A 26,915-nucleotide genomic window follows, 5' to 3' on the forward strand; every position below is an offset into this window, starting at 1 on the left:
TATGGGTCCTGCACCGAGCAGACCCGAGAGCGGAGCTCTCGAAGGTGCGGAAATCGTCTGGCTTCCCTGAGCGTAAAGGCGACGCTCTTCGTGTCCGACGAGAAGAGATTGAAGTTCATCGGTGGTGAGGGTAAGCATTCGTTCCGACTGTGCTAAGACTATCGGTTCCCAATCGGGGCCGAGACCTGTGTATATACGTCGATTAATGTCTGCTGATGTTTTTGGTTTTCCGATTTGGGCATATCGAAGAGCATGCTCTTTTACCGTTCCGATAAATTTAGCCATTGGTTGATTGCCCTTTTTCAGGTCTCGCCACTGTTGGTCGAGAAGATCTTCCTGGGCGGCGGTCTGGGTGAGAAAAGAAGTCGCAAGGGAGGTCCATGCCTCCTGTGATGTCCTGGCAGTGAGAATAGTGACACCGATCTCCTCTGTTACTGCCAACATTACACAGGTAAGTGCAAAATTGTCTCTGGACTCCCACCTGAGATAGTCAGGATTAGCTGCTATGGTGCCTTCAGCTGCTGTGATAGTTTTGTTTGGTGCAATTGCTCGACCTTCAACATGGTCCAGCAATCCATAGGTAGCGAGTAGAGGAGTCATGATACCTTTCCAATAGAGATAGTTTCTGCCATTGAGTTTGACAGGGATAGTAGGAATACTAGAGGGTGTTTGAATGATAACAGATGAGGATGAAGAGGAGATGAGTGAGGAATTATTGTCAGCCATAGAGAATCTGAGAAAGAAAAGCTATGGGAAGAATTACAGATTAGGATCAGGAAGGATTATAGAGCAGCACGGGTGTTATCCCGATTTCAGGCTCTGATACCATAAAGACTGAGAAGAATTGGCTGAATCCTCACATACATAGTGAGGTGAAATTGATTGAAATAAATAGTCGTATACAAGGGTCTAATTATGGAAGCTAGTTCTAGATATGAAAACAATATATATACACGACTAAAATACATAAGTTATAAATAGCAAGCATTGATGGTGATGATTCATGCTAATCTTCTCTATTAGCTTCCAAAGAAGCCAAACTGCGTAAGAAAAAAATGATCTTCCATGAGATATTAAAGGAGTGTGACTCATAGGAGTAGCAGTTTAGTTTCACCCACTCCACAATAGGGAGAGAGATAGTTCCCTCATTTTGACATAGGAATACCCAGGTCAGCCCAAAACTTTCGGGCCACCTCGCATTCCTTGAGGATATGTGATATGGTTTCTAACAAATGGATACTCGAAAGATTTTTGCTAAGTAGATACTCGAAAGATGCATCAAATTATCTATAAATACTTATTCAAAAGATGAATTGGCTATCAAATTGAACCTTGATGTTGCGTTATATCCAATAATATGCTACAATCGTTGACAGACCATTCAAAGAGTGAATAAGCAATTTGGTCCCTGAGATTCGAATGTAATGTCAATCTAGCCCTAACTTTTTTTTACATCAATTGGAACCTTCTGTTTTAAAAGTTACATCAATTTAGTCCTTGATACATCATTTAGGTCTCCAAGTTTTCATGGATACATCAATTTTTGCCCCCTAGATAAGGGGTTACATCATGGAGATCCCCGGGCACATCAATTAGATCCCTGGAGACAATGGCAGTTTTTGTGGCTGACGACATTAAGCGGCCGTTAACTATCACAAGCACTAACCTTATGTAACATAAACAAAAAATGATGTAGCCAAGGGTACTTTTTAATTATGGTTACATCAATTTGCTCTTCACTACCCTGTATCCGTCTTATCTTTCTTCTTTCCTGCTCATTTCACAGACACCTTCATCTTCCTCTCTTCCCTCTATTGAAACGCGACCCCTGTTCCAGTGTTGCTCTCCATATACATTGCGCAAATCAATCAAGAAAAGAAGTGTGGGAGCAGTATGGATGATGATTAGGGCGACCCTAAGTTTGTCTACATACTTAGGTATTGCTCTTTGTTTCCTTGAAATCCCACGTTGATAGACTCAGGAAAAAATTGACATTTTTCGTTGGTTTTCATCATGTACCATATCTCTGTCTCTGTTGTGGTCGTTTTTTGGTTTCTATGATGGCATTTTGAAAAAGCTGGGTTCTTTAGGGTTTACAGGACTAGTATGTTGATGCTTGCAGTGTGCAATTGTGGAAGACAATTGATGTTCATCTTCATTATAGTGGATAGTTTGTTGGGAGCCCTAGGATGAGTTGTAATGGTGGTGATTTATTTTCTTTTAAGAAAGATAGATGTTGATACACTCACAGACTGTGAGTCACAGTTGTTAGGAATATGAGAGTTACTGCCAAACAAGTATGGTAGTACCCCCACGGCTTGCCATTACAGGGATCCCACTTTTAAGACCCTTGATTTGGTCATAAACCCCTTTGAAAATGACCTGGATACTAAATACTTGATAGATGTATTGCAAGATTAGACTGAGTTGCATTTGTACTATGAGCATGACCACATAGATCAGCCTGAGGAACTCATTGAAACAAAGATTAGAGATGAGTGAGGCTGAAAGGAAGAACATGAAGGTATGAAGAAGAAGTAGGAAGAAGAGCTTTAGAGGATGGAAGATGAAGCTTCAAAGGAGCAGGAAGATCTTTAGAGAAGGCAAGAGGAAGCAAAGGCAAGTGCAGTAAAAAAAAAGAAAGAAATCAATGGCTGTGAAGGCAAAAGGCAGCAAAGGTAAAAGGAAGCCAAGTTACATAACAAAAGACAGGTTTAAAATTACAAGTTATGTTGAATGGGATGGGATAGAGGCTGCTGATGGTCATGGTGTGCAAATGTTGAGTGATCATGATCATCTTGAAGGTCCACCAACAAATGCAGTTGGTTATGTTGAGGCTGAAGAATAGAAGTTATATGATGGTTATGCAAGTACATATTTGGAATCACTTAGAGATGAAGACGAGAAGGGACATGATCACTACCTAATTTTTAATGAAAATGGGGAAATAATTGTTGGAATGGAGTTTGAGAATCATCATGTATTCAAGAATACAATTAGAGACTTAAACATTACATGGGGAAGAAAAGTTAAATTTGGTAGGAATGATGAGGTCAGAGTGAGGGCCCACTGTGTTGAGAATGGCAAAGAAGGAAGGTGCCCCTGGAAGATTTATTGTGCCTTAAACAAGAAATTGAACATCTTTCAGGTTATTTAATATGTGAATGAGCACACTTGTGCAAGAATGATAGAGATCATGATAGCAACAAAGGAGTTGGTTGTAGAAAAGTTGGTTCCCAAGGTGATGACACAACTAGATATGATTGCACACAAGTATTTGATTATTTCATTCACACCCAAAAAAGTTAAACTAGTTGATGTAATAGTATTTAAGGTCACCAAGCTGGCTAGATAAAAGATTTAAGGTGAAGACAACCAACAGTATAAACAATTGAGAGACTATGCAGATTAATTGTTTAGGTCCAACCCAGGTTCTAGCGTATACTTGTAGGTGGCCCCTGAGACACGTCACTTTCACATGCTATATATCTGCCTTAAAGCATGTAAGAGAGACTTCTTCGAAGAATGCAAACCTATGATTATGTTAGATGGTTGTTTTCTCAAGGGCTATTATGGTGAACAACTATTATCTATCGTTAGTCAGAATGAAAACAATTCATTTTTTGTGATTGCATTTTCAATTGTGGAAGTCTAATGTAAAGACAGTTGGAAGTGGCTCTTGAAGAACCTTATAGCAAATGTGAGAGATCCTGGGGAGAAGAACTACACCTTCATCTTAGATACTCAGAAGGTCAATTTAATATGTTTAATATTACTATTTTGGTCTGTTTAAATGAATTTGTATAGATCCTCAAACCATGTATTTGTTTTAACTGTGCAGGGGTTGGATTCTACTTTGATTCAATTGTGCCAAAATGTACCACATAGATTTTGTTGTAGGCACATCTGGGCAAACATGCAAAAAAAGGGAAATAATCAGGCTTGAAGAAAGCCTTCTAGAGATCTGTCAAAGCAACAACCACACAGAGGTTCAAGCAGTGTTTGACTCAGCTAAGGATGATATATGCTGTTACAGCAGCAAACTATTTTGAGGGAATACAACTTGATAAATGGAGCATACATGCCTTTGACACTAAATGCAAGAATTATAACTTGACCTTCGGCATGTGAGAACAATTCAATAAAGAGCTGTTGAAAGTGAAGGACAAACCAATAATAACCCTGTGTGAAGGAGTGAGAGAATACATCACAAGGAAGATTATGAAACAATAGACACTGTATGCCAAAACTAGAGGATTATTATGCCCCAAGGTTTAGGCAAGGTTAGAAGAATACAAAATGGCCTCTAGATGTTGGATTCTATTATGGTCAGGAGATCCGCTTATGGCACTGTTTAAGGTAACATGCCCCACATACTCTAGGTGTGAAGTTTATTTGAGGAAGCACACATGTTTTTATCGAGTGTAGGACTTGATAAGGGTACCTTGCAAGCATGCGATTGCTGGCTTGCAATACAACTGTTAGAGGCCAAAGGAATAAGTGCATAAAAGCTTGAGGAAAGAAATCACTGAAAAGACTTATACTCCTTTCATCAATCCAACAGCTGGCTAGGAATACTGGGAGAGTACTGATTATGAAGCTGTCATTCCTCCGCAGATGAAGAAACAATTAGGAAGACCCACGGAGAAAAGAAAAAAGGGTTGAAGATGAGCAGAGGAAGAATGCTATAGAGCAGCAGGGTAACCAAACCAAGCTAAAAAGGAAATTGAATACCTTTAGATGTTCGAGGTGTAGACAGACAGGCCACACTAAAAATAAAATAAAAATGCAAGGGACAACCAGTAAGATATGAAGGTGGTGGTGTAGGGTCAGCTAAAATTCCTTTCGGTGTTGGGACAAGTGAAGGTCCATAAGCTAATGTGGAAGAAATGGACATGGCACATAACTCAATCCCAGCCATCTCAATCCTCTCAACCATCTGAACTGGAACCATCATAGATACTTTTGCATTCATATGTCAAATGCATGATATATTGAGTAGTGTTGATTTTAATTGATTTTCTTTCAATCTTTGCTCCGTGTATAGGTTCTTCACATAAATAACTTTGTCCCTGAATCTCTTTTCTCAACAATGACACCAGTTTTTCAAGCCCCTGCAATGAGGTCTCCCTCAATCAGGTCCCCATTTTACACTTCCATGACAACAGAGACCATGGAAGTTACTAGTTCTGGAACTATTACAAGATTCGCGGCTTTTTTTCATCCAATGGGACCTCCTCAGTAAAGGGGAACTCTTTACTCTCTACATTTTATGCAGATGATCAATGAAATGAAGTTGGTTTAATTATATTAGGATGAATGTCATGTTTTTGTGTTACTTTTTGGTTTAGTCAATCAATGAGAATCATTACATGTCAGTTTCGTTGGATGTTGTACATATAATGTAGCAGTATGATTACTTGTTATTTTGCCAAAGATCCAAATATTTTGTATTTTGGTAAAGTAATTTGTTTTCTCTTTTGTATGAACAATGTGCGAGGTTATTATTAATGTAGTTATCTTTTGACATTCCATGTTGGTTTGCAAAGCAGCAAATTAGGTTTGCTTAACTCATATTGTAAAACGATGATAAGGACCAAGTTGATGTAATGTCCATACTGTACTAAAGTGCCACTGCCGAAGGTGCGCCAAAGAATTTACCAATAAAAGAAGGCCAAAATTAGGCAGAATGACCAATCTAATATAACGCTGGATCTATTTGATGTAGTGTTTTCCATGTTTTAACGGAGTTAGCAACACTATTGGACGAAAATAATTTGAAGGATCAAATTGATAGTGCAGGGGACCAAATTAATGTAGCAGTAGGACCATAATGATGTAACATTGTAACTTGAGGGACCTTTATGATGTGATCAGGACCATGTTGATGTAACCAAAGAAACTTGGAGATCCAATTGATGTAATTTTCAAAACAGAGAAATCCAACATATGTAAGAAAAAAAAGTCAGGAACTAAATTGATGTTACATCCAGATCTCATAGACCAAATTGCCTATTCACTCCCATTACAAATGGGTCCAATTCGAATCTATTGGCAATCTTGTATTATTTATGTTTGGAATTCATTAAATTACAATTACAATAATTCAATTTGCCCAAAAAATTACAATAATTCAATTCAATTGACAAGTGCTTATTTTATTGAGTTTTAAGCACAAGTAGTATTTTGTGAATTCTTTCAAAATTATGGTTAAGCTGATTTCTACGGTTGGAAATATGATTTTCACCGGTAGTTTGATAGGTGCTTATAAAAATTATTTCAGTTTATTCTCTATTTTAAGCATTTATTTTAATTTCAAAAATTCCAAATTATTATTTGCCAAATGCTTTTGCCTATTCTTAAATCGACACTTATTTTTCAGTAATTATATTTTAACATTTTTGTTTTAGCAAGAGCATTTCCAAACGGAACCTTAGTTTTGTTGTTTGGAATCAAAATAATATTAAAATCACTTACACCCCGTTTGGAATTCAATTCTTATAGGAATTTAGTTGATTTTTCAAGTTTTTTAATTACTAACCACAAGCTTAATCCCGCTTGCTAAGTATTAAAAATTTAATTAGAGTAATCAAATATATGCTAAGTCAATATTTGATTTGGGTTATTCATCTTATCGGTACAATCACTGTCTCTAGAACAAAGAAAATCAAATTATGCAAATGAGCAAGAATAGTAACGATTCGACCCATGTAAATTGATTCAAATAATTCGATATTTGTTCCGTTTAAGTAAGGTATTGGGTTTGAGTCATTGTAATGTAAAAAATTCATACTGAAAAAGCTTTATCTCTTGGTGGACCGACTCAGCTTGACTGAATTAGTCGGAGACTAATTAGACTTGTGGATAACAAGGTTCACACTAATAATAATAATAATAACAATAACGATTCTCGCATTTGTGGAAAAAGCCATTTCTGAAAACTCCAATTTTGAATCTTTGATCATCTTCCCAAACTAATGAATTATCATTGCCATACAATTCTCAAACCCAATCCTTCCCTCGAAAGAACATCGAGCTAAATGGTATGAACATCGAATCAGGACTTCGGTTGCACATTCCCATGTACATCGGACGGCGAATAATCGTACTCCTCAGTCGTCGGATATGAAAACAAGAACAACATTTATTCCTTGCAAGATGCCATTATTCGAATGAATCCAGTATATCATTGAAATCGAATCCGGCGAGTTCATTTTCTAGAAAACTAAGGTTTCGATTTCTAGCAGGAGATCCAGTTCTTATGAGTACTAATGAGGGCCGATAAGAGCCCGGCGCACGACACCAGTAGCGGCCTGGACAGCTTCCCTTTCCCGTCCCGGATATCGGCCAAGGCCATCAACCCGTCCGCTAAATCCTGAACGATCGACAGCCTCTTCATCAGCTTCTTCTCCCTCAGCTTCTTCAGCCTCTCATCCTCCTCCTTGTGCCCGATTCCCCTCGAGATCGCGATCTCGATCGAGGATTCCAAGCACGCCTCGTCCTCCCTGATCCCCCTCAAATCCCTAATCTTCAAGCTGATGCTCCCGATGTACCCTACGAATTCCGACCACGCGCTGATCTTCTGCAGCTTCGGCAGCCATCCCTTGTCGATGAGTCCCGATTTCGCGAGCCACACGAACTGCTCGACGAAATAGTAGAGCCCCTCGCCTCCGTATGCGAGGGCCGCGAGGGCGGCGTCGTGTCTGGACTGGAAGTGGGAGGCCCTGAGGGAGTTGACGTCCTGGACGAACTTGCCGAGCCGGAAGGCCTTGCGGCTCAGCCCGACGCTGGACTCGAAGCTCTTGAGGCGGCGGGCGAGGGGCTCGTCAGGGTGGAGGGCGGAGGAGGAGAGGATGATCTTGGAGGCATACCGGGAGATTTTGAGGAGCTTGTCGACGCCGTCCCGGCGGCCGAGATATGCCTCGAGGTGGAGGAGGAAGTCCCTGTCGCAGGGCTTCGCTGAGGGAGTGGAGGTGGGTTTGGGATCCGGTGCCGGCGCCGGCGCTGGCGGTGGCTCCATGTGAAGAGCTTCGGAGTGTGAAAGGAAGAGGAAAGGGGTTGAGACTCAGACGGAGACGGAGCTGACGGTACCGTACAAAGCAAAAATGAAAAATGAAAAATGCGTAAATTGACGAATAATATTGAAACGGTTAGACATTCGTTCTATTTAAATAAAATATCGAATTTAAGTACTCGTGAATATAAAAAATTCAAGAATTTTATCTCTTAATAAACGATTCGAGTGAATTAATCATGTATTAATTGAACTTCTAAATATCGTGATTCATATGAAAAAAAAAAGCCAAAAAATGTTTTCCCAATCTTGGATGAATTGCCGGAATTGTTTGAAAAACGTGGGGTTGGTGAAGGTTGATACGACGTCGTATGGTGAATGTGGTGGTGGAGAAAGTGTTGGGAGAGGTCGCGTGCATATAATATAGCATGGATGATAGTCAATAAAAAAAATCAGCAAAAAAAAATAGCATGGATGAGCAAATGGGTGATTTTTTTCAAAATAAGATCTAATGTTGCTGACAAGAAAAAATTATTAGTCACTTGAGTATCCATTATATGTAATTTATAATTATAAATATAGTGCATTACACTATCAAATTGGAGCTAACAAAACGTTTTACTTGTTCATAATGTGGGGAACAATAAAATAATAAAAAAAAGAGTGAAGAACTATCCATTTTCCACCAACAATTAATGATAATTTTTTGGTGACAAGTCTTTTTAGTTTCATACATTTTTATTGTGATTTAGTTTAGATGTTGATTCATATTTTTCAATTGAGAGCCGGATTTTACACAATAATTCTATAAGCCAATCCTCTTTCTTATTTTTTATTGTAGAAACATTGACATTATTTGGCGATATTATTGAAATTTTCATATTTCGCCTTTGTATTTCTTAATTTCTTATTTTACATATGAGTCTTGATGCCTGAAAAGGAAAAAATATATATATATACATCATTTCATTTGGCTTGATTAAGGTCTAAGCTTTAAACATGATCTTCTACTCTCGACAGATTAACATCAAATTAAAGAATCTAAATGTTAAGATTTCCATGTGCTCCATTATTTTCTATCAATTTATTGTTGGGCAGAGAAATTAATGGTGATGTATGACAAATCTTACCTTAAACTGAAGAAGTGAAATAATCATATAAGTACCAACGAGGGATTGGATCCGCATGCAAGTTGACAACAAGCAGTAGGCTAAGTCTAGGGTTCGATTCTCTTGGGGGTCGACATCTGGGGTTTAATTGGCGGGCCTTAAGCCGTACAATACACTGCCCGGTGAACTAGTCGGTTTCTACGGCGCTAGACACCGTCGACAGTAAAAAAAAAAGAGAAAAAGAAATAATCATATAAGTAATATACAAACTTGGGTGAAATTTAAGAGGTGGAGACTGGGGAGAGTATTATCTGAAACAATTGAATGCAAAAATTTGATTATATGTAGATAGTTTACATAATATATCTTTCAAATTTCCGTATTTAACGATTTTCATAAAACAAATAGATATTATAACTCAAAATTATCTCTGATCTCTGTTTTTTTTACATAAACCGAAAAAAAAGAAAAAATTATCAGAAAATTTTCCGTCCGTAACACCAACACGATTTGAATCATCGTTGGTAAAACATTCTTCAAATTGTTACTTAACGATAACTTTTCCTTCAATTCAACAACACAACATTTACTTTTTTTAATCTTTTTTTTCAAATCCTCTCTCATATTTTTTTATCTATTATTTAAATTAATTTTTTAATAATAAATTCTCTCAACTATTCAATATTTTTTTATCAATTTCAAAACTTTTTTCTTAGTTCAACAATACAATCCTTATTTTTTTTATCTTATTTTATAAACTCTTTCACATATTTTTTCCAATTATTTATTCCTTTATCTTCTCAAATCAAACTTAATTTTGTTATCAAACGTTACGTAACATTCCTCAAAGACATGGAAAATGTACTCGCCACATCATTGGCGATAATTCCCTGTCGCCGTAGGCCCGCACATAGCTGATCGCTGCTGTTATTTCTTCATCTTCATTGGCTTGCGTGCCTTACCCAAATCAGAAAGGCGTAGATCAGAGGAGGTGGGACCAGTCAAGGATGGAGGTGGGACCAGGCGGGGCCCACTTCTCTACCTGGGGCCCTCCTTCTTAAGCGGACGCTTTTTATTCGGTCCAATAAGAGATGGGCTTGTACTTTTCAGCCACTCATGTTATTGGGCTTTCTCTTTTGGGCCGGTCGTGTGATCGTTTCAAACGGGGTTAGAGCGGAAACTTCACCATGGAGCCATGATGAGGCCCCATGGACTGATTCAATTCAGTGAAATAAAAGTCGTAGATTTGGTGGATAATCGTCCCCAAAGAAGGAAAAATAAAGAGCCAAAAGGGGGTTTCAACTCTTGTCAACCGGGTCATTGGTCAATCAGAAACGATGCAGAAGAGGGTCCGAGGTGTTTGCCGATGTACATAATTGCTTTCAATTGCTCAATCCCCTGTTCGAGATGAAACTTGCCGTCTTTCTTAAAGATTGTTAAATAACTCGGAATTTATGTGAATGTCTCGAGCGATAAGCATTTTGTACCGGTGGCGGCGCCGAGCTGTCGGGTTTCGCTTAGACGTCGTGGCTTGCTTGCTGATTTTTTTTTTTTAAGAAAATGTTAACTGAAAATTCTATCTTTGCGCTCTAGAGAAATTGCATGATGTAATATAATGACCTAAAACATCGTCAGGGGAAATCTCCGATGGTCTTACTATTTTAAAGTTTATTATTTATTTGTGGACCAAAATCCCAAGATTGCTAATTGTGTGCGAGCGTCAATTTTAACCATGGTTAAGCGAGGCACTCATTATTTATAACTAATCTTAAATTTACTCAAAGAGCATATCTCTTTCTATAATTTTTTTTGGGTTAATTCTGGTCAAACAACTAAAATCTTCCAACAAGACAAATCTTCTAAATTCCTAACGAAATTTATTCCGTCCCGATGGGAATCGATCCGGGACAATATAGCCGATTAAAAATATAATATAATTGACTATATTTATTCCAATCGACTACATTTATTTTGTATTCGATTTATGTTATTCTGAACCTATTTAATCCCAGAACCGGATAAGCTCCCAGGAGTCCTATTAACGCAATTAATGTTTGTTGCAATGTTTCCTGTCAGTTAGAACAATAAATAATCGTGGGACCGTACCTATGTCATTATTACGGGTCATATCTTAACTTCATACGTCTGGAAGTTAATATGTTCTTTTCTAGAAACTAGTTTTAATTCCAAGGCTTCACGTACGCCTTACCCTTGCATGGGATCGGATGCATACCATACACTTCGTGGCGTCCAAAGGTTCTTGCTGTAACCGTCGGCCTCCTTTGCTGCGCCACGAAGGGAGAAATACACTCAATCACCCGTCCTAACCTTAGGAGGTTAAAATGAAGTTAATATATCGAGAGCACCTTTGGTATGTATCGCTTATATGTTACATGCTTCTTACATTTCTGAAATTGGAACACGTGATGGATCTTTTATTAGTTGGCGTATTTTTATGATCGAGCGTGTAGTTCCATATTTAATTTTACAAGGACATAATTCGTTTTTGTTTTTTTATACGCCTCGATAGCCAACGCTATTGCCTTGAAAACGGAAAGAACAAACTCCTCGCGACTATTAGGTTGCGTTTGGTTTTATAGTAGAATTTTAAAATCAGATTTTGATTTTGATTTTGAGTGGAATAAATGGGACCTACCCTTTGACTTTGTATGAATTATGTTGTTTTGTTGTGAAAAAAAATGATATAAATGGAACCCACTCTTTGACTTTGTATGAATTATTTTATTTTGTAGTGGATAGAGTTAAATTAGAATTGTGATTTTAAAATAAAATCTCGAAACCAATCAGACCCTTAATATCGAGATTAAGGATTAGCGGCCGTATCGTACCGCCATTTCGAACAATTGTACCATAAAATGTTGGAATTTCTTTTTTTCGGCAAATATTTTGTTATTGGATAAACAAGACGGAAACGGAAATGGGAAAAAAAGAAAGAGGGTGTGGGTCCCAAATATTGAGCTTTATGGAGCAGAAGTCAAAGAGGGCAATGGCGAAGTGACGGCGTCTGTGACCGGAATCCCGAAACAGGACATCTGCGCCCGCCACGTGTCACCGTCACTCCCCCCTCTCTCACCTCAGCTCAGTGTTCACGCAGCAACTGTCCTCCCCTCCTCCTTTTCTCGTTTTATCCGAGCGGTGGCGATGAAACTTCCAAACAATGGCGGGGAAATGGGCCCCACGGGCACTCTCCGGGACTGCATCAGCTCGGCCATTGACGGCTCCCCACGTTGGCCTTTCTAATCGCGATTAGGGAACTATTTCATCAGCGCCACCCTCCATCAAAATCCGAACTGTGTGCGGGCCTAAACCTTAACCATAGTCGGGTCGATCAGAGGCAGCCTATAAATATCCGAATGTCGCCCTTTTGAGTAGTGCCTAAGTAAATGCGAGCTATTGGGGACTGGCTCTTCTCCTCTTTCTTCTCCTCGTAAACCGCGTGAGGTAACTCTCTCAGTCCCTTCCTCATTCCACCGCAGACCCTTCTGGGCTTCCTTCCTGTGGTTCAGTCCTGTCCCTTCAAGTTCGTTTCTTGATGCAAATGGGGTGGATTGATCACAGTTGGTCTCGGAGAAATCAAGGAAATGGGTACTTCGGGGAAGTGAATTTGTTGTTCTGCGTTTCCTGGGAATTTGGAAATTAGGGTCAATTTGGTCGGAGTTCGAGTGGATTGCCTGAATTGTGTTTTGTTTTCATTTGTTTGTGGGGCGGCGGTTCCCCTTGATGGTTTGGATTGAGTTTTCTTCTGCCGTTATCTCTGGGACTGAACAAAATTAGGGGGAATGGTTAAGCATGGGGTTTCTGTATTTGGAGCTCTTTGTAACGCTCGGATCGTCCCGAGAGGAAGACTTTTGTCGGGCAAACTATAGGTTTCTGCGATATACTGTTCTTGATCAAGCAACTCTTAGTTAGTAGTATTGGATAGTACGCTAAGGTGTTAATCTTACCTTTTTCTATTGGTTATTTACCTGAATATGCTTGATGAGCTAATAAAATGGCATATTCTGCTTCATGATCGAGCCCCGACACCATGCTCTCAGACCAATAATCTGGGACTTGGGTCCCAAGTTTTAGTAGGATAAAGCTGTTTGCATTTATCTATGACTTGCCCTGGATTCGTGCAAATTTATTGCTACTCAAATTTGGTCTAGAGATTCTCTCATAAAGGTGAATCTTTTCCTACCTTTTTTTGGTTTGTTCCTCTGATTCATTTTCTCGTCTTACAAGGTCGAAGCCCTTCCCCTTAGCACGCCATGTGTCCTCCAGCTGCTGCCCCTCCCAGGGACCTTAACTATAACTGTACTGTTGAAGAACTAATAATGCATTTGGAGAAATTGCAACATGGTTCCCCTCTTCCAAGAAATGTGATCATTGATGTAAACCCATATTGCCGCAGGCCCGAAAATTTACCTGGTAAGTTGGTTTTTGTACTTAAAATCTTGTGAGATTGAATTGCTGCAGGTTGAACTAAAGATTCCTTAATTACTGGGTATGTTTCTGATTTACTTATGCAGATAAGATGTGGTACTTCATTCACTCGGAGTATAACAAAGCAACAGAAGTCGGTGTCTGGAAACCCAAAGGGGAGCCCTCCCGTGTTTTCTCGAACACTTCTATTAGTGGCTGGAGGACAACTCTGGAATTCTTTGAAGGGCAAACTCCTCATTCTCCGAAGAAAACCAATTGGATCATGCAAGAATTCAAAGTAACTCCAAACAAAATAGAACATAGTTTTGATGGGTCCAGGGTGCATGAACCCAGTATGCTTTGCAAAGTCTTTCACTCTGCTGAAGACCTATGTGACCCTGAATTAGAGCCTAGAATTGGAGGCAATGATTCTTTATATGAGAAAAGTCTCAACCCAATCCCTTTGCTGCTCAGTACCGACAGCCGTTTTGAGAAAGGATCCACTAGCAATCATGAGGTAAAGAATTTACTTTACAAGCTGTAGTTGGTCATAAAATGAATCCCGTTCATGTGGTAGTTGATCTTCATGTTTGGAGTTTGTTACTTCAAAATTGCCACAGTTTTCATCCTAAAATCTCAACTTTTGATTGCCTCCTCAAGATTTCTTAAGATACTGTAAAAGAATTAAATGTATAAGATTTCGATGAATTGCATCCATGCTAAATTTAGCATTTCTATCCTATGACTTTCTCAATCTTTTGTTAGATCGCAAAGTTGAATTACCTTTGCTTATGCTAGTTCTGTACTTTTGAGTTGTTTAACTGGCTTAAGCATTGACTCTTTATATGAGAAAAGTCTCAACCCAATCCCTTTGCCGCTCAGTACCAACAGCCATTTTGAGAAAGGATCCGCTAGCAATCACCAGGTATAGGGATTTACTTTACAAGCTTTTAGCTGGTCATAAAATGAATCCCGATCATGTGGTAGTTGATCTTCGTGTTTGGAGTTTGTTACTTCACAATTGCCACATTTTTCATCCGAAAATCTCAACCTTTGATTGCCTCCTCAAGATTTTTTAAGATACTGGAAAAGAATTAAATGTATAAGATTTCGATGAATTGCATCCATGTTAAATTTAGCATTTCTATCCTATCATTTTCTCAATCTTTTGTTAGATGGAAAAATTGAATTACCTTTGCTGATGCTAGTTCTGTACTTCGAGTTGTTTAACTGGATTAAGTTAGATGTGCTCTGCTATGTACCATCCTTTGTTTGTTTGAAGACAGAAGTATTATTTTTGTGATAGTATCTAATAATAGTTTCTGTTGTTTCACAGGAAAATGATCAGTCCGATAAAGTCATAGCAGAGATCCCTCCAAATGATCCTGTTGCAGAAAATCTTTCCGACGATGATTGTATCTCTAGGGGTGACTACATAGAGCTGTGGGACCTTGAAACTCGAGGATCTCCTTCTTCCAGCTCGGACAACTCAAGCTGTGTGACGATGTCATCAGATGAATGTTTTGACTCCTTAGCTCTCTTGCAAGACTTGGAGCCTGCCAAAGATCCAAACTTGGAGGGAAGAGACATCTCGAATTGCCATCCCAACACCTCTGCTTCTGATCGACCAGACGTGGCTGTCAGAGGAACAGCTGCTTCAGGTAACATGAAAATGATATTTCTAGTTGCTTTCAAACGCATAGACTGGTCTGGTGAATGCAGATTACAGCTCTATTGTTATACTTCATGATTCCTCTTGAACTCTTATAAGGAGAGAGAGGTCCTGTTGATTTGGAAAACTGGGAGGAACTTTGAAGTTTTTGTTCTTCCTCATCGTAAAAGGGGCACTATGACTGTCTTTGGTTACGAGAATCTCGGCTGTAGTCATTTATGCATTCGTGCTCTGTTCCTGAAGTGAGTCCTTCTCTTATTGGCATCTTTTGCTGTCCAACAGGATCATTGATCATCAATGAACCGAGGAACCTGCCTGACCAAGAGACCCGCAGGACCGATCTTCCCTCTCCCACTTTAGCTAAGGGCAGGGAGAAGAAGAGGGAGTGCAGCCATGAGAATCCCTCCCCGAATTCTTGTGAAGCGACTCCATCGACTAGCAGGCAGTCTTCGGACTCAGAAGGGAGCAAGAAGGGCAACGGGAGGATCAAGAGACCCAAGAAGAAGTACCTGTGCTTCCTCCCATTTCAGTTCTTTTTCTGACAATCAGACCAGGGATAACAGCAGCTCAGGATTTGTCAGGTAGAGCAGATGATCTTTATATGATTTCTAGAATCTCTTGAGCAGTGAGAAATATATCATATTTAGGATATGTTTGTCCTTGTGTGTTGTGTATTATATTAGGGGGTGTTCTGTTTAATGTGTAGTTTGTCAGTTTGATTAGTAGCCCGGGGAAATTCTCCGGTTCATACCGTGATTTGTCCAGGAGGTCCATATGACCGTTAGATTAGCATGAGGTCCATTGATCCAACGGCTGTGAGGGCCTCGAGAACCGTACAGTTTACGGATAGGAGAAGTCCCCAAAGGCAGAGATAGGAAGTTAATAACCAGTTCTTGAATTGTCCACGCAATTTGGGAATGTATTCAGTATCTAATTTCATTTAATTCAAGTATTGATGATATATAATGCAGCTGTTATGTATGATTTAAAAAAAAAAAAATTCTTTTCTGGGGGAAAAAAATGGGTGATGATGTTCCAATCCTTGTTTCCTCTTTGTTTTTACTGGTTAAACAAAGGCATGAAAAGAGGAGGTCAAGGTAAATATATATGTAATGTAAGAAAGGAAAATGTTTATTACAAAGAAGATTATTAATTTATGAATATTCCATTGATCATTAGTCAATTACACGAATACTTTGCCAATTATGACTCAAATGCAATGTATTTAAGATAATAATCCCAAATGACTTGCATGATATTCACTCGCAAATTTTTTTAGAAAAGGCTACCCCCGGCTGATGTTCTCGTACTTTAATTTGATGGATAATATTTTAGATAATAATACAATCTTCGCTTCCCCGTTAGAAGTTCATATCTTGAGTTTAGACACGAGTGCGTTACCTTTCTAAGCCGAAAAAAGAGCTCAGACATAAGTGTATGTGGTCAAAAATATTGAATGAGACTAAAACATAGTGTGTGGTATATAACTTGCTGACTTATATCACTTCTTGTTTTCTTAGATATTTTTCTTGGCATTTGTTGCAGTTTCAGTCTTCGGACCTTACCTCAATATATTACTCTCAACCAATTAAGATTGTCAAGATCACTTGCAGAACTTTTAATCCTGCAACCGGCGACCTATTCCGATATCGAGTAAATGATCGGAAATGTAGGATCAAGGAAGATCGCTTGCAAGATCGTAAAATCGTCATGATATAATCGATCTTAACCCATGCATCCTTTGCCATTTAAAAAAAAAAAAAATTGGCCTATGCCTAGCCCATGATTCCGGCCCATTCAATCGTATGAAGATTTCACAATTTTTTTCTTTTGGGAATGATGAGTCTATGCCTTAAGCCTTCTCCTTCTGGCTTTCTTTTCTCTTCTCAAAATGTTTGATGCCGGAATATGTTATCTTCTTTTTTTTTTTTTTAACTTCTTGTTATTTTTATTTCGATACTGTAATTTGTGAACTATGATTTGTGTTTTTAGTAATTTGTGAACTTGTGCTATTTCATAATCTCATTTTGTAGTGGTCATATTCGGGAACTCAAAATTATCGATGTCATTATACTAAAAGCCTCGATTTAAAAAAAAAAAGAAGAAAATCAAAATCATATGAAAATGGATCATTTTTAAATAGTAAATAAGAGTTTTCAGTGTTAAATTCGTAAGAAATTAACATTTATATTTTCGTATATAATTTTTAATTACATATAAGATTTACAATTATCTATCCAACCCTACAATCTCCGATTTCGGGATCCTTTACGTTTCTAGGTGGATCGCAATCTTGGCAGCCTTGCACTTAATATAAGTTTCTTTAAAAAATATATAAGAATTTTTTCGGTGACCAATTTAAAAAAAAAAGAAGAAGAAGCTTTTTCTTAGGTTAAAAAAACTGATTTAGTTAATTTTTGTGTAACTTGGACAGGTGACATATTGATACTTTGCTACTTTAAAAAAAGTTTTTTTTTTGGGGAACTATTTGGCCTAAACCAAGAAGAAATGGAAAAAAAAAAAAACTTTGATAAAGGATTCCGAAGATGCGTTTTTGGGGGATGCAACAGACAGTACTATTGCCTGTGCCCCCCTAATCTGTGCCCAATTATTCCATAATTTTCATTACACACATCATCATTCGGTCTGAAAAGCAATTATTGATCAATGTCGGAATAATAGCGACTAGTCAATTAATTAATTAGTTAATCTATTAAATCACGGCAAAAGAGATGCTTTTTCAATTCTTCTTTTGACTTATTGAAGTCAAGCTTAAACCAAACATTTGACTCAAATCGAAGCCACTGAGAGTCTGAGACCATGGCTTCCATTATTATAGCACCGATTAGAGTCACGTCAATAGAAGCCCTTTCCATGAGTCGAAATTACTCTATTTCATTATTACGCGAAGAGTTGAAATGATCTTGTTAAAAAACAGTAAGAACGAGCCATTTCTATTTAATACTAATATAAATTTGGAAGCTCTCGATACCTAAGACCAGGCCTTTCTTTATAACATTAAGTTCCGCGAGCAACGACTTCTTGATCATCGGCACGCAGCAGCAACTCCACTCCAGCCCATTCCGAATCTCTTCCTGGTATCTCCTTTGGCGGGAAAATTAGGCGGGGATACTGAACAGAAAAGTCGAATTCCTCTTTCTTTTTCTCGAAGCAAATATAATAAATAAAAGACTGAAATTCTTCCAATTAATAAATTAATAAAGAGGATATCATTTTTTCCCTTTTTTTTTTACAGATAAAGAAATTATTTGAACTTCCGAAGGAATCCCATCGCAGGGATGAGACAACACCCAGGTCAGGTAGGTAGCTACAAGGTGGTCCCCACCTCCCGTCATCAGATACCGTTAAACTATCTCAAATACTAATTGTGTTTGGATCTCTAAATTAGACCCATGGCTGTCACATAAACGCCACGTTAAATAAAAATTCACTCATCAAAGAGAGAGATTCACTATTTCGATCACAGTCTCCAATTTCAAATCTTTTAATGGGTCTCACACACTTTATTTGTATTCATATAATGAATATGCAAAAAAAAAATTACTAATTATTTTTATTGATAATTAAATTTTATTAATTAAATTGTATTAATAATTAAATAATTATTTATTTAATATTAATCAATAATAATTAATTACGAATGCTTAATAAAATTCATAAAATAATTTGAACATCACATGACAAAAAAAAAACACGAGCAATGAAAAGATAATTATGTGAGCAAACAAAAAATACACGAGTAATGGAAAAATAAATTTAGTTAATATTGCAGGCATGTTCGACTTGCCAAATATATTCCACTAAGTCCGCCTGTAGCTCTCGATGGTGTTGTTTATCCCGAATTCGAATATGATTCCAAGTATATTTTTCATATGGAGCATATCTTTGTCGTCGTCGTTGAATTTGTGGTAAGCCGTTGGCGGGGAGATTATCATACTTCGAGCGCGGATCATCGTTCTCCAAGCGCCGATCGAAGTCGACATTATAGGTGTCCCTCTCATCCTTAACAATCATATTATGCAATACGATGCAAGCTCTCATGATCATTCCAAGTTTCTCCGCGGAACACAATCGAGCACGGTCATGTATAATAGCAAATCAAGCCTATAAAATCCCGAAAAGCACGCTCGACATCCTTCTATACCCTTTCTTGATATCTAGTAAATGACCATCTCTTCTCTTCTTGAGGTCGAGGGATTGATTTCACGAACATTAACTATTCATGATATATACCATCTGTCAAATAATATCCCAAGGTATAGTTGGTGCCATCGATAATATAGTTAACCTTTGGAGCACGGCCTTATAACACATCATCAAGAACCGGTGATTATTCTAAAACGTTAATGTCATTGTTGGATCCGGCCACGCCAAAGAATGAATGCCATATCCAAAGGTCAGGTTATGCCACCACTTCAAGCATTAAAGTTATGGTGACCCTAATACATATCGTGCCATGCCTTCGCATAATTTTTCCACTCCCAACGCATGCAGTCGATGCTGCCCATCATGCCCAAAAAATCGCGTGACGCTTCAATCCGTAATAGGCGTTGGGCATCTTCTGCATTAGGTCAGTGCAAACACTGATGGTCGAAAATTGAGATGATGCGTTCACAAAACTTGTAGAGGCATTCGTTTGTAGTGCTCTCTGCTAGCCGTAGATATTCGTCAATGGCGTCAGAACCTACCCCATAGGCCAACATACGCATGGCCGCGGTGCATTTTTGTAGCAAGAATAGGCCTGTTTTGCTTACGGCATCTCTTCTCTATTGGAAAAATGGATCAACACTTGAGAGGTCGTCTACAATTCGAAGGAACAAGTGCTTCCTCATTCTAAACCATCGTTGGAATGTCTCGGTAGAGTACACTGGCTTGTCAATGAAGTAGTCCTGAATAAGTTGCTTATGACCTGCTTCGCAATCCCTATCGATTGTCTTCCTTTTCAGTCTGGAGGAAGAGCTTTCACCAGAGGCGGCATGTTCCATCTTTTGAAGGAGGTTGTGTATTCATCGGAAGCATTTGTCTTCGTCTGCTTCGAAGCTTCACCGGAAGATTCCATAAGGGCTAAAAGTTTGGTTCATGGCGGAGAATATTTCGGTACAACACCATGTTGAATTTGACCTTTTCGATCGCGTAGTATAAATTATGAGTTATCTCCAGCATATTATCATCATTTGCTCTGCTTGCTCTATGACGCTCAGCTTGCATGTAGTATCCACAAAATGATGATACGTTGGTGGGAATCTTATGAAACCATTGCTTCAACAAGTTAGAGCTCTTTGTTGAGAAGCACTTGTGGTCGCCCTCCAGGCAATACTGGTGGGTCCTATTCTAAAATGTAGCGCCGGCTTGATCATCCCCGACCACGAAATCTTGCCCGACATTTAGGCACGCATTGATTAACAACTCATCATCTTCCCATTATTATCTTTGGCCGGTGCGGCTACTTCTATTTTGAGGTGTAACTTTTTCAACGTCATAGTCGATGCCATTCGGGCCATTGCTGAGAGTTGAGTGAATAGCGAAAGAGAATTCGTCTGTGGAGATTGACCAGACTCCATATTGGCACTTCCAGATCCCGAATTCATTCCACCCTTAAATTGAGAGGGCGAACCCGCAAATCCAATATTTGGGTTTACTAAGAATGCGTATGGTTGGGGATAATATCTGAAATTTGGATTTTGGGGAAGTTCGGATTGGGATGATTACGATTTTGGTTGTTGGAGGAGTCAGAAGGTTGGGAATTTGGATTTTGGGGGAACTTCGAATTCGGAATATAATATTCGAAACAATTAAATTGGTTTGGATCGACCTTTTTTTGTTATTATCATAGAATAGAATAGGAAATTTGGGGTGAGATTGAAGTTGATAATTGAATGTGAAGTTGAAGTAAATGGAAAATTGGATGCGAAATGGGATATTTATAGGTAATTTTTTTAAAATATAAATTAAAAAACAAAAAAAAAGGTCATTGTAGATTTTGGTCATTGGACTTCAACGGCCAAAAAAATTTTAAAAATAAAAAAGGATGGGGAAGCTGCTATGTGGAGCCCAATGTCACCACATGGTAGCTCCTCAAGTGTCTTTCGTTAGAGAGACGCAGGGCAGACAGTCCCCGAGAGACGCTTGTAGGCAATCTTACGTTTCATGTTGATACATTATTTTCTCGCTCTTCTCTTTTCCGATTTGTTTGTCCACCTCGTCACTTTGGTATCAAACTACCATATTTGCCCATCGATGGAAATTACTCTTGCATCGAATGATAACAATAATAATAAGGAAAATAGTCGTAGTAATAATAATAATAATAATAATAATATATTAGAAAAAATAACACCGTACAATCACAAGTTTGATGCAACAAATTGATTGTATAAATACAGTGAAGAATTTTAGTTGACAAACTAATCCATAACTTGAGGATGATATCAAATTTATAATCTCTTTATTAAAAAAGAGACATGCAAGTTTATTAAAAGAAAAAAATAAAGAAGAATAAAAAACCTGTTTAGCGAGAATCGAACAAAATAATCTATTGATTTTAGGCATAAGTATTTGTGAAATCCTTTCTATATATTTTATTTGGGAAAATGACACTGTTGGTCCTAATTGTTTGGCATTTTTTGACATTGAGTCATAAAAGTTTCACTTGAAAAATTAAGTCGTAAAAGTTTGGAAAAAGTGTCAGCAGTGGTCCTAAAAGTTTTGAAAAAGTGACACAAGTGGTCCTATCCGTCAAGTAGCCGTTAAGTGGAGTTAACACCGTCCGTTTCGGCGACGTGGCCGTTAATGCGATGAGGTGGCACGTTCCTATTGGATTGATTTTAAATCCACCCGTCTTGCTCATGCCGACCCGACTTCCTCCTAGTAATCTCGTTTCAACCCAGCTTGACTTCCATCCCGTTTCAAATCTGTCTTCTTTCTTTCTTTCTTTCTTTTTCTTCTTCTTCTTCTTCTTCTTCTTCTTCTTCTTCTTCTTCTTCTACTGCTGCTATGTCTTCCAGGTGAACCTTGAAGACTGCATAAATGAGGGACTCGAGGAGACTGCTGCATCACAAAAGACTCATTATGTCAGCGTTCACTACGCATCTTGGGTTGCCACACTCCTTTTGATATCCCTTTACAAGCTCATGTGCAAGCATAATGTTGTCTCCTATTTTCCTTCCTTCAACAAAAGCACACTCATTTTTTGAAATGAAATCAGGAAGAATAACTTTAAATCTGTTTGCTAAGAACTTTGTGACACATTCGTAGAGCATATTATAGCAAGAGATTGGTTTGTACTCAGCCATCTTTGAAGGATTAGGCACTTTAGGCACCGGAGTGACTGCACTGCTGGTAACTTGTCCTAATAATTTTGAACATTTGAAAAAATCTGAAAACTTCTTTAACAAAATCACTCTGGATAATAGCCCGAGAAGTTTTTAAAAAATTGGCATTAAAACCATCAAGGCCTGGGGATTTATTCCCATCCATTCCTTATTTCTCCTCAGTAATGGGCTCAATAAGAGAGAGCTTCAGGTCCTCTGGAATGGCATATTGAAGAATGTCCTACAGATCCTGCAAACTGCACCTATTAACGTTTATATCAGGGATACCAAGCAACCTTTTATAGAAATTGACAGCTTCTTGCTTAATGGCTTCCAGTTCTTCAAGTTTTCTTCCTTCAGAATCATAAAGTACCATAATATTATTTTTTTGTTATTCTAGCATCGACCATGCAATGTAAAAACCCTGTATTGTGGTCACCCAAAGATAACCAATTCACTTTCGACTTCTGTCTAAAGACTCTGAATATATTTCATTTTCCTCTCACTCTCCTTGACTCTATCAGATAGCTCAGAGAAGTGCTCAACATTAAAACTCCTAAGTATCTTATTCATGCCTTGCGTTATTTTTGTGTAAATATTGTTCATTCTCAATTCAACATACAGAAGCGGAACAATGAGTCTTTTGTGATACAACAGTCTCATCGGGTCCCTCATTTATGCAGTCTTCAAGGTTCACCCGGAAGACATAGCAGCAGCAACAGAAGAAGAAGAGGAAGAAGAAGAAAAAAGAAAGAAGACAAATCTGAAACGGGATGAAATTCAAGCTGGGTTGAAACGGGAGTAAGTCGGATCGGCATGAGCAAGACGGGTGGATTAAAAATCGATCCAATAGGATCGTGCCACGTCATTGCATTAACGGCCACATCACCGAAACTGACGGCGTTAACTTCACTTAACGGCTACTTGACGAATAGGATCACCGGTGTCAATTTTTCAAAACTTTTAGGACCATTGTTGACACTTTTTACAAACTTTTAAGACTTAATTTTTCGAAATAATATTTGTAGGACTCAATGTCAAAAAATACTAGACAATTAGGACTAATAGTGTCATTTTTCCTATTTTATTTATCACAATTCGAAAGAGAAAGAACGCACTTATCTTGAACAAAGGGGACAGGGGTAGGAATGTCATCCGAGGAACCACGATGACTTCTCCGCCTCAGGGTCAACCGGTCAACCGCCGGTAAACCCTCGGTGCCTGACAGATACTTCTCATGCCGACAACGAAACGCGAGGGGAAATCGAAACTTCACCAGCCACGTGGAGGGACTCCATTGGCAGTGCTCTAGTCGTCGGGATTCATAGCAGAGCAGGCCAATAAGATCACACCAGTCACTGTCCTCTCTGTCTCTCTCTGTCTCTCTTTCCTCTTCTCCTCTCCTCTGCTCAGAAGTCAGAGCTGTGCTTCCTCTCTGTGAGCGAAACCCAAATTCTGCATCCGATTCCTCCATCGCCGAGCTCCCAAACCCCCGAATTTGAACTCGGCAATGCGCGATCTCTCTCCCGGCTGCCGTTTGGTGCAGTAGCTCCCGGAGCTCCGCCGGTTGAGCTCCTAACTCATTGTGCCGGAATCTTCGAGTAAAATGCTGGAAGCGATGGAGAGGTCGGTCAATGGCGGGCTGTCGACCCTCCACAGCGGTGGCGAGAGCAGCGAGGAGGAGCTCTCCGTGCTGCCGCGTCACACCAAGGTGGTCGTTACCGGAAACAACCGCACCAAATCGGTGCTCGTCGGCCTCCAGGGCGTGGTGAAGAAGGCCGTCGGCCTCGGAGGGTGGCATTGGCTGGTAACTAAGTAAATGTGTCATGCTCCTCTGTCTGATTTCGGACATAATCATCAGTTAACCGTCGCTTTTTAAGAAAAGATCTTGCAATGTGGGATTGGAGGAGCTTCTAAATCACATGAACAGAAATGTTTGTTTGTTTGAATTAAAAAATGATGGATTCATAAACTTCTGTTATGGGTTTGATTTTTTTTTCCCCTTTTGAATCTTTTTTATTTTTTCTCGAATTATTCTGATTTCTATTAATCTATAAATTTTATGTTTTTTTTTTCCGATGTTAATCTTTTTTTTTTCTTTAATCATCTTATATTATCTTTGTTCTTTTTAAGAAATATTGGGATTTTCCTGACGGGGGATAATATGTTATTGTCATGTCTGGGATAATTTATGCATAACAGCTAATTCGCCGCTGCTTTTTTGTTGCTTCCGACATTTGTCTCTGGTTGTCACGCCATGTGATGGCAGGTCCTAACGAATGGAATAGAAGTGAAGCTGCAGCGGAATGCGCTTAGCGTGATCGAAGCTCCCACCGGGAACGAGGAAGATGATGGCCTTGATTTGGAGAATGGGAAAGGAAATGGGTCATCTGATATGGGTCGGTCCATGCATTAATGCATCTCCATGCTTCCTGTACTGTCATGAGCTAATAAGTAAATAATTAAGGCTACTTGAAACTTATTCCTCGAGTCATGCTTGAAGTTGGAACTTCTGGTACAGTAAAGAGGCCTTGCATTCAATATAGATGATGTCTTTCAACTTAATTAAAGTGCCGATCTTTATTGTGCATAGTTGTTTTTTTTCTTTTTTAATTTAACGTGCATCTACTATGTCTCGACTGGCTTAATATTTTTCAGTGCGCATTGCAAAACCATGAGGTCCCCCTCTAGAAATTTATATTCACTAGTTGTCATATTTTTTCTGCAGTGAAGGTTAAGAAAATTATGTGATTGAAAGTACGAACATGGTTGAGATTTCATGTCCTACTCACTGCTCTATACCTTAGCTTTTGCTGGAGCTCGAACTGCCATTCCCCCAATTATGATTTGATCTTTGTTTAGTATGACATCCTTATTTTGCACTCACCCATATTATTGTTCCTCTTAAGCTTGCTCGCCAGCATCAGAAGACACTCAAAAGTTGAATAGATCGAGGCATCAGATCCACAAATGGTCTACTTCATCCCAAAGGACTATGAGCCGGTCCCTCTCTTGTGATTCGCAGTCCAAGGGATCTATTTGTACTGCTCATGGATCCAACGTACGCCACCTCTGTCTTTACTTCTTGTGTTAATCACGTGTACTAAAAAACTTGAAATGCAGCTCTCCCTCAAGAGCGTAATGAAATTTTCTCTCTCATGTAGAAAATTGACCTCAGTAAATTGGAGACTGCCGCTCTAAGGAGATATTTGCGGCACTTTAATCTTGTAAGCCTTTCTATTCGCACCTGCTAAATAACTTAAAATACTAGTCGTCGTAGATTCCTGCTTCCTTTGTCAAAATGTATCCATTGTCGTAATGTTGTTTTTATCTAGGTTGATGCCATACCAAACCCATCAAAAGAACAGCTAATTAACACCGTGCACAGGCATTTTATGTCCCAGGTACTTGTCCAACTGCTTCCATTGCCTTCCTACTGTTGCTGAAAACTCACTCTATATGTACTCGGTAATTTTAACTAACAAGGTTCCTGGTTCTCTTCCACGTGCTCTTGAAGCAAATGGATGAGCTGCAGGTTATAGTTGGATTCGTTCAGGCTGCGAAGAGAATGAAAACCTCCTGCAGGTTACCCCTAGATAAATGACTATTCTCCTAGTCATCGACGATTGCTGACCCGAGATACCCTTTTCTTAGCAACTTAATTATCTGTACGTATCTATGCTCCGCATCGGGTAACTTATCCTGGACACCGTTTCTTAATTAGAGTTTTATTTCGTCTAGGTGTTATTCTCACCGTTTGGTAGCATGACGATGTAGATAAATGTGTGCAAACTGCTGACGAGATACCGAAGAAGAAATCCGTGCTTCGTGTTTCCTGCTGACTATGGAAAATGGGTATTTGTGTGAATGTAAATATATATTGCTCTCATTGAATCTTTTACTATTCTCATCTCATCTATCTCTACCTCTTTGTGTGCTGATGTGTATTTTGCAGTTCATAGACTGTCCAATTTGGTAGTTGGGCTCTTTAATGAATGAAAACAGTGCTTGGTGTGTTTGATATGAGTCAAGCCAACCTTTGATAGGAGGTGTAAATGTGTAGTTGCTGTCACCAACCTTTCCCCACACACACATGAACTCGTACAGACATCCGTGTTTTCTGGGTCCGTCGAAAATCTTGTGATACACGTCCTCCGTCTAATGTGTTTGTGAATCGAGGTGTCGGGGCTGGTATGTCTAGGATTCTTAGATGTTCCACCTTTCTGATTGTACCCGATGCGATTCGGAGACATAACCCCTACCGACCTTCTGAAACTTGGTCTCTAATATAGAACTAAGGAGTCTCAGGTTAAGGGATCAATTGGGGCTTCTTATTGGGCCTCCGAGGATATTGATTGGATCAG

At 38.9% G+C, this 26,915-nt stretch overlaps 3 protein-coding genes across 4 annotated transcripts; 2 read left to right on the forward strand and 1 right to left on the reverse strand.

Moving 5' to 3' along the window:
• Nucleotides 1-7,119: 7,119 nt before the first annotated feature.
• On the reverse strand, nt 7,120-8,159 carry LOC116193242 (peroxisomal membrane protein 11A). Its single transcript, XM_031522049.1, has one exon. The coding sequence runs from the start codon at nt 8,018-8,020 to the stop codon at nt 7,241-7,243; it is 780 nt and encodes a 259-aa protein (XP_031377909.1). The 5' UTR covers nt 8,021-8,159; the 3' UTR covers nt 7,120-7,240.
• A 4,128-nt stretch (nt 8,160-12,287) lies between these two features.
• LOC116192311 (protein NTM1-like 9) lies at nt 12,288-16,186 on the forward strand. The gene is made up of 5 exons (XM_031520836.1): nt 12,288-12,585; nt 13,369-13,554; nt 13,656-14,065; nt 14,885-15,209; nt 15,503-16,186. Exons 2-5 carry the CDS (start codon nt 13,395-13,397, stop codon nt 15,760-15,762), a joined length of 1,155 nt encoding a protein of 384 aa, XP_031376696.1. The 5' UTR covers nt 12,288-12,585; nt 13,369-13,394; the 3' UTR covers nt 15,763-16,186.
• Nucleotides 16,187-23,901: 7,715 nt separating this feature from the next.
• Nucleotides 23,902-26,464, forward strand: LOC116205090. Of its 2 annotated transcripts, XR_004156468.1 has the most exons (7): nt 23,902-24,358; nt 24,821-24,950; nt 25,461-25,612; nt 25,716-25,778; nt 25,887-25,955; nt 26,069-26,219; nt 26,293-26,464. XR_004156468.1 is itself a non-coding variant. In XM_031537595.1 (6 exons), exons 1-6 carry the CDS (start codon nt 24,158-24,160, stop codon nt 26,153-26,155), a joined length of 702 nt encoding a protein of 233 aa, XP_031393455.1. In that variant the 5' UTR covers nt 23,903-24,157; the 3' UTR covers nt 26,156-26,455. The 2 variants fall into 2 exon arrangements, 1 of the variants encoding a protein (XP_031393455.1); XM_031537595.1 differs by having other exon boundaries at nt 23,903-24,358; nt 26,069-26,455.
• The last annotated feature ends 451 nt before the right edge of the window (nt 26,465-26,915 follow it).

This window comes from Punica granatum, chromosome 1 (assembly GCF_007655135.1).
Source record: "Punica granatum isolate Tunisia-2019 chromosome 1, ASM765513v2, whole genome shotgun sequence".
NCBI lineage: Eukaryota > Viridiplantae > Streptophyta > Magnoliopsida > Myrtales > Lythraceae > Punica > Punica granatum.